The sequence below is a fragment of the Primulina huaijiensis genome, chromosome 7 (genome assembly GCF_012295235.1).
Source record: "Primulina huaijiensis isolate GDHJ02 chromosome 7, ASM1229523v2, whole genome shotgun sequence".
In the NCBI taxonomy this organism is placed as follows: domain Eukaryota; kingdom Viridiplantae; phylum Streptophyta; class Magnoliopsida; order Lamiales; family Gesneriaceae; genus Primulina; species Primulina huaijiensis.
In genome coordinates this window covers 5739411-5755118 of record NC_133312.1, presented here as the reverse complement: position 1 = coordinate 5755118, position 15708 = coordinate 5739411, and the positions used below count along the sequence as shown (strand labels likewise).

The 15708-nt window shown below is 33.9% G+C and overlaps 1 protein-coding gene across 1 annotated transcript; it reads left to right on the top strand.

The window, feature by feature from the left end:
• Window positions 1-553: 553 nt before the first annotated feature.
• On the top strand, window positions 554-7548 carry LOC140980938 (uncharacterized). The gene is made up of 14 exons (XM_073447061.1): window positions 554-855; window positions 1083-1164; window positions 1635-1872; window positions 2128-2169; window positions 2452-2523; window positions 2671-2806; window positions 2993-3150; window positions 3928-4012; window positions 4496-4683; window positions 4909-5070; window positions 5149-5298; window positions 5459-5719; window positions 5902-6174; window positions 7267-7548. The coding sequence occupies exons 1-14, from the start codon at window positions 801-803 to the stop codon at window positions 7510-7512; spliced, it is 2148 nt and encodes a 715-aa protein (XP_073303162.1). The 5' UTR covers window positions 554-800; the 3' UTR covers window positions 7513-7548.
• The last annotated feature ends 8160 nt before the right edge of the window (window positions 7549-15708 follow it).

The window sequence follows — 15708 nt, the reverse complement described above, 5'->3', positions numbered from 1 at the left end:
GATGTCTTTTGTAAGACGGTCTCATGAATCTTTATCTATAAGATGTATCAACCTTATCGATATTCACAATAAAAAATAATACTCTTAGCATAAAATGTAATATTTTTTCATAGATAAATTGAATAAGAGATCCGTCTAACAAAATACGATCCATGAGACCGTCGCACACAAGTTTTTGTCTTTTATAAAAACGTAAAATTTATTTAAATGCAAATTAGATTGATTTGTTTTTCCTTAGCATCTAATTTACTAAATCAATGTTAAAACGAGAAACCAATTTATATTTGGGTCAGTTTTGTAATATGATCTCACATATTTATATTTATGAGATAATCAATCCGATTTATACATATAATAAAAACAATATTTTTTTATGAATTAAATCAAACCGAAAATTTATTTTATAAAATTAACATGTTAATCGATCTCATAAGAAATATTTTATTAATATATATATTATATATATATATATAATTAAAAATTGAATTTGGATCTTAGTAGCAGCTCTAGATTGGGGACAGGGCCTATCCATAACATTATAACCCCACCTCCCCTACTCTACGTGTCAACCAATAGAGCAGCCCACGCGTACGTCTTCGAATTCTGTGCAATTCGAATCAAACTGGGCTGCTGCACTCGCCATCGCTCTCTCTCTCTCTATTAAGCACGCGCAAACGGATGGCAGCAGAGCTTTCCGCTTCCGCATTTTAACGAACAGCCTGTGATCTAATCGTTATTTGGATTCAAAACAAAATTTTATAAAACATAGAGGAAAATTCATACATGCAGCATCTGTGTCGATGAGGAGCCTTGCTGCGTGCCTCAGACGGAATCGTCTTCCACTTCAGCACGCGAGTAATTCCTTTCTTGGCTTTTTTGGGACCGCTCATTATTTGTTGCTGTATCTGGTGTTATATGCAATTTAATGTTGATTTGGTGGTTCCCTGTGGAATTAAGTGAATGGGGTTGAGAAAGTTTTTCCTTGCTTTACGCTTTCTAGATTTGTGAATGCGTGATCTGGTATGTTGTGCTCTTCTATGGTGGGTACACGTTGATGCTCATGTTTGCTGGGGCTTTTGCAGTTCTTCGGAATGGGAATTCTTATGAGACTATCCGATGGAAGTGGATGCTTTTAAGAGGGCCAAAAGATCTCGTCGCAAGAGGGTATGTTGAAAACATTGTAAAACGCTTTTTGCACCCATAGTTCCGCACAGTCATGGAAATAAACATTGTTTGAGCTTTGATTACAGCCGAAGACAATATGGTGTGGTATCCCAGTCTATTGTGTTTCTGGGATACATGTGTTACCAGAATTATATGACACTGGAATTATATATTTATTGTTCGACGGCATGTTGCAATATGTTTGTAGCTTTGTTGTTTGGAGCTATACATCACCCATTATTTCTGTTGTGATGAATGAGAAATTTGACCAAATACCACAATTGATGTCGTCGTCACCTGAGTTTTGAATGTGATGTGTGGGGATCTTCATTCTGCAGGTGCATCCTTTTAGATGTGCCAAATATTCGGTTACTCTGGAGTATCCTTAATTAAATTGATCCATATAGTCTTGAAACAAATTTGATCTTACTCTTTACCTTCTCATATTTTCTGTACTGGATTTGATGCAGTTTTTCCGGTGGCTATTCCAGTGTGCACGGTGAAAGGCCATCCGCAGAGTATGCAAAGTTGAGGAAAGAGTCGCTTGAAACAAAATTTGGACTTGCACTTGGTTTGAAAAGTGTTTCCATGTTTTACCGATTCGGCCCATTCTTGGCTTTGTATCGAGCCGCGATAATTTCATTCCATGTGTTGAAGCTAACCATCTGGCGCTTATTTGTCCACGATATGAAAAAACGTTCGGTCAAGGTTGGTTTCTACTTTTTACTTGCGCAACAAGAAGTGAAAATACTTCATTTCCCAAAACAGCTTGTAAAACATATTGGGTTAATCCTCTGTGCTGAAACTTTGTGAATGTGGTTTGACAAAGCATTTGTATTATTGCTTAGATTGTGAATACAGAAGTTGGTAATTTATGATAAATACATCTGCCACTGCATTGATTGCTGCATTTAACTGTCATTTTCTATCTGACTAATAAATTCTCAAACTTGTCATTTTCAGTTCCGTGAAACTCTTATTCGCTTGGGGCCCTTTTATGTTAAGGCAAGTTATATTTTATGATCTTATCCTATTGTTTCTATGCTGTTGTATCATTTTTCTCTTCCGAGAAGAGCTGCATTTTTTTGGTTTTGTAATATGGTATCAGTTTTGCTTCTCGAGCATGTTACTGAGCTGCTGACTACCTAACGCGATATAGATAACAGATGCACATTAGACATTCTGGAGCTAAATTTCATATTCAAAGTTGTCTATGATAAAGCATTATTTAATGGCAAGTTTGATGTAGATGAATTGTTTCATCCGATGTGCCATTCGATTTTGCAGCTTGGACAGGCTTTGAGCACAAGACCAGATATTTTACCAACAGTATATTGCCTGGAACTTGCTAAATTACAGGTATGCCTGTGTTTCCAATTTTATTCCGTAAGATTGGTCGAGTACTGGAACGGGCTACAGAAATTTTCTGGTTCACTTTCATGAAACCTGGCCCATGAAGTTTTCTATTGCTTCCTATGTATCAACTGAAGCCAGCGCTAATATCAGGACCAAATACCTCCATTTCCAACGGATGTTGCCATTAAATCCATCGAGTCACAGTTGGGGATGCCAGTATCACAGATATTTGCTGATATCAGTGAGGAGCCTATTGCAGCAGCATCCTTAGGACAAGTCTACAAAGGTTAGAGAATTGAGATCTGAATCAGATTTTCGATTATGCACCCCATTCCATTTTACATTGGTCTGGTTTTCTTTCAGGGCCTTTTTTCCCATTTTCAGATTGGGAAGAATAAGAGGCCTATTGGTCTATTGAGGATGACTGTATCTAATTTAACTAAATTTGTGTTTTCCGTTTCAAGTTTTGCAGCTCACCTGCATTCTGGAGAGCTAGTAGCTGTCAAAGTTCAGCGGCCGGGTATGTCACATTTATTGACCCTTGATGCCCTATTATTTCGTATGATTGGAGGTCAACTGAGGAGATTTGCTAAAGCTCGCAGAGATCTGTTAGTAGCAGTGAATGAAATGGTGAGCCTCTTGATCGTGTAACTTTTGATAGCCTTAGGATGTCAGACATAATTTTATCATGGCTATCACATTTTCTTCAAGAAAATTTGTATACGCTCTAGCTCGCATTGAACATCTGCGATTCACATGCACGAGGTATTTGTGTTGTAAATAAGCCAGAAGTAAATTCTGTCAGATTGCCTGGTGAGTTTCTTTCAGTTCCTGATGATACCTGAACTCTGAGATGATTAGTTGCCTGCTTTATATGCTTTACATCATTTCTTGATATTTTCTTGGTCTTGCTGATACTTTAGGGGCATAAAACCATTATGCTAACCAGAAAGATAAAATTTTGTGGACAAAGTTGAGCAAAATCAGCAATACTTTACACACTGAAATAATAGTTAAAGTTACCAAATAAATATGACATGCTTAGAGAGAAGATTGTGCTATAAAGGTGAAGCACGGTTGATGTTGTGTAATATTTGTTCTTATGGGTGTGGTGTGTATAGCAGGATTCAGCTCATTAAGAAGTATTGATGGATAGTATTGGAATATAAATCGTTCCTTTCTCTGCCATTGTTCTTGAATAATAATTCAGTGACGTGTGTTATATTTCTTTGGAGATTAATAAATTTTTATGAGTTCGCTATTTATATGGATGGAACAGAATAAACTTTAAGATGATGATATTAACGATGAAAATTCTATCGACTTCATTATGTCATATAGCACCAACTTCGTGTTGGGTTGTCTATTTATGTGCCTCAATTTCTTTGATTTTGCTTGATTGGATAGGTGAGACATATGTTTGAGGAAATTGACTACATCTTGGAGGGTCAAAATGCTGAGCGCTTCGCTGATCTCTATGCTTTTTACCGTCGTACGTTCTTCTAAAGCTTAGACAATTACATCCTTTTGCTTGTCTAATGGAAAGCATGCAGAAATTCTATTAGATGCTTCATATTCCTCAGCATGTTATGATGTTACATCTGTTTCTGAATGTTGGTAATCCGTTTTCCTTTTTTGAAAGTAGATTAGTAATCTCATTCTGAGGGTAAATAACTTTAGAATGCTAGCTTGAGTTTGTATATGAACTTAACACTTTATTGGCTTTTGTACCAAGTATTAAAGCTATTTTTGGATTTGCGAAACTTACTATGTAAAAGCATTTGACAAAATATTTCCTTGTATCTCCCTATTAGTTATGATAATCAAATTTTTTTTTTTAGTTTTGGTGGTAAAAAATTTAGCTAGGAATGGAACTTCCCCTCTCAAAACTTCAGTATTTCCCTTCTAAGTCAATCTCATGTTGTATGGTATGCATTCATCAGTATAACCTTCAACTTAAATGCTATTGTCACAGGTAATGACAAAACTAATTCAAAAGATAACACGGCACATCAGAAAGCAAGTGGTATAAAAGTGCCCAAAATATATTGGAATTTAACCCGCAAAGCTGTGCTCACCATGGAATGGATTGATGGGATCAAGCTTACAGATGAAAATCGTCTGAGAGAGGCCTGTCTAAATCGAAAGCAACTAATACATGAGGTAAAGTCGCCAAGGTCCTGATGAGCTCTCTGCATTCTTGTACTTATTATTTCGGTTTATGTTTTTCATTGGCTTTTAGTCGTCTGGTTCTTTTACTATTTTAATGGTAAGGTGTTTGGTATCACATGATTTTATATTATTATATCTCCAGTTTCATCTGGCGTCAGTTACTTCTGCCAGTTAGTGTATGTAAATTAATTTCTAATCCTTGATTACAACGTTTAGGGTTTGTATTGCTCTTTGATGCAATTGCTTGAGGTGGGATTTTTTCATGCTGATCCTCATCCTGGAAATCTTGTAGCCACTGCGGATGGGTCCCTTGCTTATTTTGATTTTGGTATGATGGGTGATATTCCCCGCCACTATCGCGTGGGACTCATTAGAGTGGTAAGAACAATTGTTGTCCTCTTTCTTATGGAAATATAATCTTATGTTTGACTTATTTGGAATGAGTGTTTGTGTCAGCTTGTGCACTTTGTCAATCGTGACTCTTTGGGGTTGGCAAATGATTTTTTATCTCTAGGATTTTTACCTGAAGGGGTTGATATATATTCTGTCTCAGATGCTTTGCAAGCATCTTTTGGTGATGGAACGAGACTATCCCAAGATTTTCGGGTTAGTAAGTTTAAATTGCTTGAAGGATGTTAATAGTGTGATTAGAAACTAATATGCAGAGCTGTCGATCATTTTTTTTCGTTTTTTTGCTCATTAGTTCATAATCCTCTGAATATCATCCTACATAAATTTGTTGAAGTTTAATCTTCCTTGGACTCAGGGAATAATGAATCAGCTATACAATATTATGTATGAATTCAATTTCTCTCTTCCTCCGGACTATGCCCTTGTGATAAGAGCCCTGGGATCTCTTGAAGGAACTGCAAAAATCTTGGATCCTGATTTTAAAGTTGTGGAGAGTGCATATCCATTCGTTATTGGTAGGTTGTTGGTTGACCCAAGTCCAGACATGAGAAAAATCTTGGGTCAGCTCCTCATCCGTAATGATGGCTCAGTGAGATGGAATCGGCTAGAAAAATTGGTGATTTCTCTATTTTATGATGTGATTTCACACTTTTTTTGTCAGCATGCTGTAACTATTTACTTTGCATTTCTTGGTCCAATCTTATTGAGCTCCATGTTGAGGTTTTTAATATTTATCTCTATTGAATTGAAGCATTTCCTTTTGTTTACAATTTTTATTTGTCTGTCCACATTTTTTAGATAGTAGCAATATCCGAGCAAGCTTCTCAAGTCAATGAGACATCGAAACCCCAAGAAATCTCTTCAAGTTCATTAGGATGGAATTCATTTGATATTCGTGCTGTAGTATCTGCGACTGAGGATCTTTTCCAATTTATTTTGTCCAAAAAAGGCTCAAGGGTACGGGTTTTTCTAATTAGGGATATCCTCAAGGCAGCTGATACATTTCTCGAGGATGACGTAGTTTCTCGCTTTTCCAACAAAAAATTTCAAGTTGAAAAATCAGAATCAGAGGTTTGTCTCTGTATTTTGAGATTTTTTACATAAATCATATTTATGAAGCTGTTTTATGTTCAAGGTTCTATGTATTCTTTAAATTCTACTTTTAGATTTTTTTTTCCTGAAGAATGGTTAGGTGATTAAGTTGCAGTATAGATTAGAATATATTTTTGGAATGGACTAATGTGTTCGATTTTGTTTTTGGAGTTACTGGGAAAATCTTTTGGAGAAATGGATGGAAATGTTTTGTGGGAGAAGAAGTTTCGTGTTTATTATTTTTTGGGAGGGCTTTTTATATCGTAGAGGCAAGGTAGTGTCTGAATTTCTTTGGTAATTATGGAATGCCATGATATAAAATAATTTTAAACTTAAAAATTTCTTTTTCCAACATCGAGAATGATGTAATAACATGATGTTTTCAAGAGGTGAGAATTGAATAATAGTGAATAATGATTATGTTGGAAGATGTGAAGAGGAGAAACATATTTTCAGGGTAGAGAATGAGAATCAATAGTAATATTTTTGTTTCTATTTGGCCGTTGGAAATTATTTGTGAAACGACCAAGAAAAGGGTGAATCGCCCCCCTTTTTATCTCATTTAGCTGTTGTAATGAAAGAGTATCTTTGGAACTTGCATCATATTATCATTTATTTCTATTTTGGGAGTGGAAAATTATGAAAACAAAACCAAACAGGTTGTAAATCCTCTTGCTTATGTCAGCTCGATAAGCTGTTTATTGCCTTTTTCTTGGGACTGCATCATACCAACCTACCGTGTAGCTGCGGAGGATATTGACCAGCCCACTTCATTTTCCATCCATGTAAAGAATGGACCATGTCCTTCACAAAATATGTCATACACAAAAGACACCCACACTGAACACGGTACCTAGAGTCGAATTTTTATGTTTAGATTCCTTGGTGAGTGAGTCATTTGGCTATCTGCATTGTCATTGGAGACAAGAAGCCTGATTGACATATGGGTCTGTCTTGGTGCATAAACATGTTGAATTCCTGGTTACTTTTAGGGCCACAATGTCTGTTTCTATTTAAAGTTTTAAACCAGGAAATGTCTCTCAAGTATGCCCCTTCTCATTCCATTCACAGGATTACAAAACGCTACTGAGAGTGGTTACTGGGTTTCAATCTCTAAGAAATGCAGTGAAGTTGGCTCCGGATGCGTGGACAGCTATGGTCATACGTCTTGCGTTGAAACCGGAGTTTCAAAGATTTGCATTTGATGTAGTGTCAGCATTATCATCACATTCTTGCCACAAATTGCCAGAAACATTATGGATTTGTATGTCCAGAATTATTCACAAGTTAGTGAAGGATGGTCCTCCAAATTTATGACATAATAAAGCTTTTTATCTCCTTTTGCATTATTCTTTTTTTTCAGTAAATAAATTAATTTACTTAATCAAAGCCAATAGAAATACAGCATACCCAGACCAAAAAATATAGAAGTCTATACAAGATAGATAATCTGCTAACATCTAGAATTGGAACAAACAACTATAAATATCTGGTGCAGTCCCCTCGGACAACATGGCATTTCTGGCGGTCCAAATATGATAACTGTCGCGGAGAAAGTCAGCCCTCGAGCCTTAGTAATCCCTGAGGTACCTTAGAATGATTTCTGAATCATTCGAGAGCGCTTTGAAGAGTCGTCATAGCATATCTTATCTTCATTTTCTTGACTCGCATCCATAATTCCTTGCTGAAGTAGCTAGCAATCAAAGAATAGATGATCAAGACTGTCCATACCTGTAAGACTGAGGCAGCAACTTTTATCCAGCACGAAAAACAGTCTGTCATGGGTGGAGAAATTTTCCCAGCGCAACAAGCCAAAGAGAGAATGCATCCTTTGAGTAGGTCTGAAGAACTTATAAGCTGATGCATCCCTAATCATGAGAATGGGCTTGATAAGAGGAGAATCAGAGCGCTTCACAATCCAGTCCCATAAATCCACTCTAGAGAGACAGAAACATGATACACCCTTTGGATATTTGCTCATAAAAAGAAAAAAAAATTCTTACTAAGGACCGTCAACCGTATGTTCAGGATAAGAATTGTGTTCTTTGCAATGAGGATAATGAATCGTTTGAGCATTTGTTCTTCTCCTGTAAAATAACAAATGAGGTCTGGAATAAAGTCAAGGTTTGGTTGGGACTGAAAAAAAAAAGATGGGATCGGCTCATGCACTACTAACTGCGTTCAGAGGTGTATATCGTGGAAATTCAAGAGTTGCTAAGATTAGAGTTGCGGCAATTGCTGCAACCATTTACCACATCTGGGACATGAGGAACCGGAAATTATTCGATGATGAAAGTGTGGCGGCAGAAGCCATTTTGAAGAAAATTCAAATCTTGTCTTTTAGACTCTATTGCTAAACGGGAAATGGCATCGTGCGGTAATGTGACGAAGGGGTGATATGTTTGGCATTTGTTTTTTTTTTGGTTGGAATCCCGGGGAATGCCCCGTGTATTTGTTACTGGAAATTCGGGGTATGCCCCTTGTATTTGTATATCCTCTTTTGTTGAAATTGTTTTGCTATGACGTTGACTCTATTATTTTAAGATTTTTTATGCCAGAGTGGTACTTCGAGCAGCAACATTTAGCCTACTGTTAGCAATGGTCTCTGCACAAGAACATTTGAGGATGCGGCACCCACACTTGGTGCCAATCGCATGTATCGTATATCAGATGGACAAATAGCAATATCGTATATGTGGCGGCGGCTGCCTTTACGGGCCATGGTGCGAGCTTTACGGTTGTGCACATGTTATCTCGGTCATTTGGATATGTGCTTGTCATTTTGATGATCGAGATACAAATCGTTTGATATTATGTTAGTAACCGGGGATATTCCTCGAGTAGTTGTAAATGTTGATCCGGGATATGCCCTGAGTACTTGAAATAGACTTTGTGTGTTGGGCAATGTAGCTATTTGATAGATTCAGAAGGTAAGCTATATGCTTTCTCCTGGGTTATCCCGTTATATTTGTATCGAATTTTATTTACCTCTTAATAAAATATATTTTCATTAAAAAAAAAAAAAAGAGTAGAGATTTGTTCCAACTCCGAAGATCCCTAAGCCCCACCCAAAGAAGCCCAAGAAAGAGGAGTATGACTCGAATTCCAGATAAAAGATCGGCAGAGGTTGTAGATACGATCGATGATGCCCTAAGGAACTGGCATAATGGATAACCAAAAACACTCCACCTCTTTGGAGGACAGATCTAACAAGCTCAAACTTCACAACATAAGATTAAGACTTACGAAGCCAAGAGTGAAGACGAGAAGTAATGACGCCCACGCCCATAAAAGTACTATAATTAGAAGAGCGAAGATGCTCGACAGCTAGAAGATACCTAAAAGAGCTCCTGCAGAGAAAACCTGTGATACCCAAAGAATTCGACTGATTGATATCATCGCCCAAGCAATATAAATATCGGACTTAAGGTGATTAGCCCTTAGCCCACGAAGTCCCCAAACTCAAGCAAACACCTCGAGAGGATAGTAACCGAAAGACTATCTACTTCGAGAATAAAAGCAGATCATCAGCATAAGTCTTAAAAGGGTTGGCATTGCTCTCTGTATCATCACAAATTACACTTACGAATATTAAAACTTTAAACTTTTAAATCCAAAAGTTCTAAATTCATGCATGATTCACAGTTTGGAGACCCGAAGAACATTAGTGAAAATTGCATTGTAAGGTAAAATGGTCATATCGATTATATTCAAAATAAGAATAAACATGTCGGCATTGTCTTACGATCATAGCTTGTATTTTTTACAAACGATATCTCAACTTTAAAAAATTGAGATACACATGCGCATCTTGATGATGATTTGAGAAATATCTATAAATAATAGAGTTTGAGGCCCTTAAGTATAAACCTCATAAGAATAATACATACACACCATCTATTTAGGGTTGTACTTAGAAGACTTCAAATCGGAAGAAAGACGTATACTTTCAAATTATTCGATGGCCGAAGACACCGCTCGATTCGCTTCTACAAATTTGTTTATCATGTTGACAACATATGTTAGAGTTTTTCACAAATATCATGTTTATATGCATATATAAACATGATATTTGTGAAAAACTCTAACATATGTTGTCAGAGCCTTGATACATCTGCCTTATATATGTGTGTTCTTCATTTTTTTGGAATTCTAATATGATTTATGAAAGTTTAGCGTAGAATCTTGAAGCTTGAAGTTCGAATATCATAATATTAAAAAATTTACTTGGGAATTTCTTCGGAGTATATCTCAGTTGAAGTCTTGAAGATGATAATTGATTCTTAAAATTTTGATAGGAAATGAGAAAAAGTTTTGAAAAATTGAATGAAAGTTGCAACAAGTTCTGAAAGTTTATTCAAATATTTGGATATATATATATAATGAAGATGATGACTTTGAAAAAAATTTGCATTTGGATTCCGATTTACAATCACATGATTGTTGGTCATCTTAATTAGTAAATGCCATTTATCGAGATACATTGTCGGCCGTCGAGATGCATGATTGCTGACACAAACCCAAGCACCATCCTATTGCAATTGAACTACTATTTGGAACAAATTTGAATGCATGATTTTATCCAAATCGAATTTTGTTGATAACGATCATTAAGGATGTAGCTCTTGGTATTGATTATCAATTTTGGGGATTTTTTATTTCGTAATTTAAAATAATAACAATAAATTTTAATTTGGGAATTAGATTATCAAGTTTCAAGTTAGAAATTTTCAATACATGTTTACAAATTAAAATATTATATATATTTATTTATTTGATATGAACATGCAAATTTAATATTATGCTTGCATTTATTATTGAAAATTTTTAATGCAAACTATATTGAAAAATATTTTTTCATCTGGAAATTCACTTTATATTCGTATTAAATTATATTAAATTGTATATAATTTTAAATGAACATATCAAGAAAATGTGAATATAAAGTTATTTAATAATAATAAGAATAATAAATTGGCTTATGAAGATTCACATAAATGTGAATGTTTAAGTTGAATAATAATTATAAGGTGACATAAGAATGTATAATCTGATGGAGTTTTTCATATACCGATTTAAATTGCCTTAACTTGTCACTGGTCTCCCTAAAGAATGTTGCTCTATCAAAAAGTTAGATATTTACAGGATCTTAGCTCAACATATCTTTCTTGGAAGCACTGTTAGAAAGTGTTGATTGTATTACTAAATAATTATTATATAAAAGATTAAGTAAAGCCAAAATTTTGTCCAGTAAACTGTATAATTTTGAATAATTGAGGAATAGTCACATTACCCTTAATTATGAAAAATTATACATTAAGTGGATTTGGATCACATAATAGACATCGATTGTAATTAATTATATAAACATAATAAATTTTACCTCACATAGATTTTTGTTATATTTATATAAATAATTAGGTTAAAATATCAATTTTTTTTTAATTTACCCACAAAAGTTAATAAAAATTATATTTTGATAGTTTTATCATAAAGTTATAGAAAAATTATTGAATTTAAATTTTAGCTCACATGCAAGTTTTATGTCGCTAGATTTTCGTTACATGATTTACATTGGTAAAACATTATATTTACCTCAAAATTTTAAAATTATAAGCATATTATATTTTTATACAGTTATGCAACCTGCAAGTTTTTCTGATATGAAATATGATATTCTCGAACTAAGGGCGATAACTATAAAATATGGAATGAAATAATTCTTTTTCAATTTGGATGGATGGATATTGATTATGCTACAAGGAAAGATGAACCATCTGTTATTATCGAAAACAACATTTCGGACGATGTAGATCTTTATGAAAAATGGAGCTCTTTAATCAACTCTGCATAATGTTCATAAAAATCAAAATCTATGTTGGTATGCATGGTTCCGTTGATCAACATAATAATGTTTAAGAATTACTGAAGGCTGTTGATGAACAATTTCAGTCTTCAGATAAGGCACTTGCCAGCACCATAATTATGAAATTCTCTTCATTAAAGCTCACTAGTGTGAGATATGTGCGAGAGCACATAATGAAAATGCCGAAAATAGTGGCTCGACTCAAGACACTTAATGTAGAAATGTCTGAAATTTTTCTTATGCACTCTTTCACAGCAATATGGACCCTTCAAAATTTCCTACAAGACAAATAAGGATAAATGGTCAATCAACGAATTAGTGACCATGTGTGTTCAAGATGAAAGAAGGTTGTCGATGAAAACATGCGATAATGTTTTTATGACTATTAAAGGAAAGTATAAGAAGCAAGCCAAAGTCAAGTGTCTTGTGTAAAAGATAAGACATATGAAGAAGGATTGCACTAAATTGAAAGATTGACTTGAAAAGAAAGGTATTCATATTTCATTTGTCTGTTATGAATCTAATATGGTTGATATGATTTATAACACATGGTGAATTGATTCTAGTTCTACAACTCATGTTACAAAAATCTTGCAGGGTATGCAAAGCCTAAAGAAACCTCTAAGAAATGAGCAGAACATCAATCAAGAAAACAAGATGTCTTCGTATGTGGAGGTTATTGAGACAAGCTGTCTAGTGTTGAATAGTGGTTTTTAATTTTTATTTTAAAATTTGAAAAGGTTTTTTATGTTCTAAGTTTTTCTAAGAATCTAATTTCAAATTCAAATCTTGTATCCTTGGTTATTCTTTTCAGTTTTTGGATGAATCAACAAATTTATTTTATAAATCAAATCTTATTGAAAATGGTACAATGACCGATGGTATTTTCTCTATTTCTTTACAAAATAATAACATCATTATGTATGTTCAAAGAGGTATTAAAAGGTATGTTATAGATGAAAATTCATTTATATTGTGGCATCGAAGATTGTGATATATATCCATATAGAAGATTGAAAGATTAGTGAATGATAGAGTACTTAGTACTTTAGATTTCACTAATTTTAAGACTTTTTTGGACTACATTAAGAGAAAACAAACCAATAATTCTTAAAAAGTGTCAAGAGGAGTACATAAATATTAGAAATCATATATTCAGAGATTTTTTGTCATAATATGGACATGCAAAGTTCGAAATACTTCATCTCTTTCATTAATGATTACTCATTATACATATATATCAATATGCTTCATAAAAAAACGAAGCCCTTGAATCCATTAAGGTTTTTAAGGCTGAAGTGGAGAAGCAATATGAAAAACAAGTTAAGATCGTGAAAACCGATAGAGGTGGAGAATATTATGGTAGACACACTGAGAATTGACATGAACCTGGTCCGTTTGTGATGTTTTTCCAAGAACATGGAATTGTTGCCCAATATACTATGCCCATTCTCCAGACCAAAATGGTGTAACTGAGAGAAGAAACCGAACATTATTGGATATGGTGAGGAGCATGTTTAGTAGCTCTAAACTTCCTAAATCCTTGTGGACTGAAGCTCTTAATACTATTGTATATATGTTAAATCGAGTTCCAACTAAAGTTGTCCCAAAGACGTTATTTGAATTATTTAAAAGTTGGAAACCGAGTTTGCAACATGTATGTGTTTGGGGTTGTCTTTCATAAATAAAAGTTTACAAACCACATGAAATGAAACTGGATCCAAGAACTATAAGCGAATATTTCATCGGGTATGCCAAAAAATCCAAATGGTATAGATTCTATTATCCATCTCACAATACTAGAATTGTGGAATCAAGAAATATATTTTCTTGAGAATGACTTGATTAATGGAAGCGATCATTCAATTGACATAGTTTTTCTAGAAAGATCTCATTAATACACAACCCTCTTATTCAAGTGATAGATTGATCGTTATTCACATCCTTCAGGGCCAAACGGTTGTTAAACAATTGGTTACTAAATTTCCACAAATCACTAATTAAATTTGGAGTAGATCAAGTTATTCCTAACAACAAGAAATTGTTAATTAACCAAAAAACCTAAGGAAATCTACTAGAATAAGAAAATCAGCGATATCTAGTGATTATGTTGTGTATTTACAATAATCGAACTTTAATATCTGAGAAGAAAATGATCCTAAAATATTTTTACAAGCCATGAGATGTAATGAGTCAAGACTATGGTTTAATGTTATAAAAGAAGAGATGAATTCTGTGACATTTAATAGAATCTGAGATCAAGTTCAGTTGCTTGGTGTTTTAAAAATCACTAGATGTAAATGAATCTTTAAAACCAAAAAGACTCATTAGACAATATTGAAATACATAAAGCAAGATTTGTAGCTAAAAAATTCATTCAGTATGAAGGAATCGACTATAAGGAGATTTTTTCTCATATATCTAAGAAAGATTATCTTCGTATAATTCTAGTATTAGTTGCACAATTTGACTTAGATCTACAACAAATGGATGTGAAAACAGTTTTTCTCAACAAAGAACTATGGGAAGATGTTTATATGGAACAACCTGAATAATTCTTCTCTAGTTAAGGTAAACACTTGATATGTAAGATTAATAAATCTATATATGAATTGAAACAAGCTTTCTGTCAATAATGTTTAAAATTTTATGTTGTTATCTCTTTATTCGGAATCATCTAGAATCTCATGGATCAATATATATACCAGAAAGCCGGTAAGAGTAAGATTTGTTTCCTTATTCTATATGTGGATGATTTATTAATTGCAACCAATGACAAGGGTTTTTTATATAAGGTGAAACATTTTCTCTCTAAAAACTTTGATATAAAGGATATGAGGGATATATCTTATGACATTTGCATTAAGATACATAGAGACACTTCGAGGTATTCTAGATTTGTCTCAAGAAACCATATATCAAAAAAAATTTAGAGAGATGTTGGATGAAATATTGTTCACCAAGTATAGCTCTCATTGATAAGTTCAATTTGAGCCAATGCCCAAAGAATGATCTAGAGTGGGAACAAATGAAAAACATTTCTTATGATTATGTTGTTGGAAGCTTGATGTATGCTTATGTTTGTACTAGACCTGACATTGCATTTATTGTTGGGATGTTGGGAAGATATCAGAAAAATCTAGTTTAAACCACTTGAAAGCTGCAAATAAAGTGATGAGGTACCTTCAAAGGACCAAATATTATATACTTATGTTCAGACGAATTGAAAATTTGGAAGCAATTATCTACTCTGATTTAGACTACGCTGGATGTATTGATTTACGAAATCCGCTTTAGGATATATTTTCATGCTAGCTAGTGGAGTTGTATTGAAACGTCAACTACTCGTTTTTCTTTAAAATATACCAGAAATTTTTTTTCCGTCCATACTTTCGGCCGAAACACTATATATATATTTGCTATTTAAACACCAAACAACCTATTATTTGAAAATCTCAAAAGAATGCAATCGTAAACTTCACCAAACATAAAACTAACATTTTTCAAAATAAAGCATAAACTCTTAAATCCTCTCAAAAACACTAAAAAGCATAAGAGACATAAAAATCTTTAAAGTAATCTTAAATCATAAACATAATTGCAGAAAACTGGTGAAGGTCCTCGGGTTGTGTGCACCTTCAGTCCAG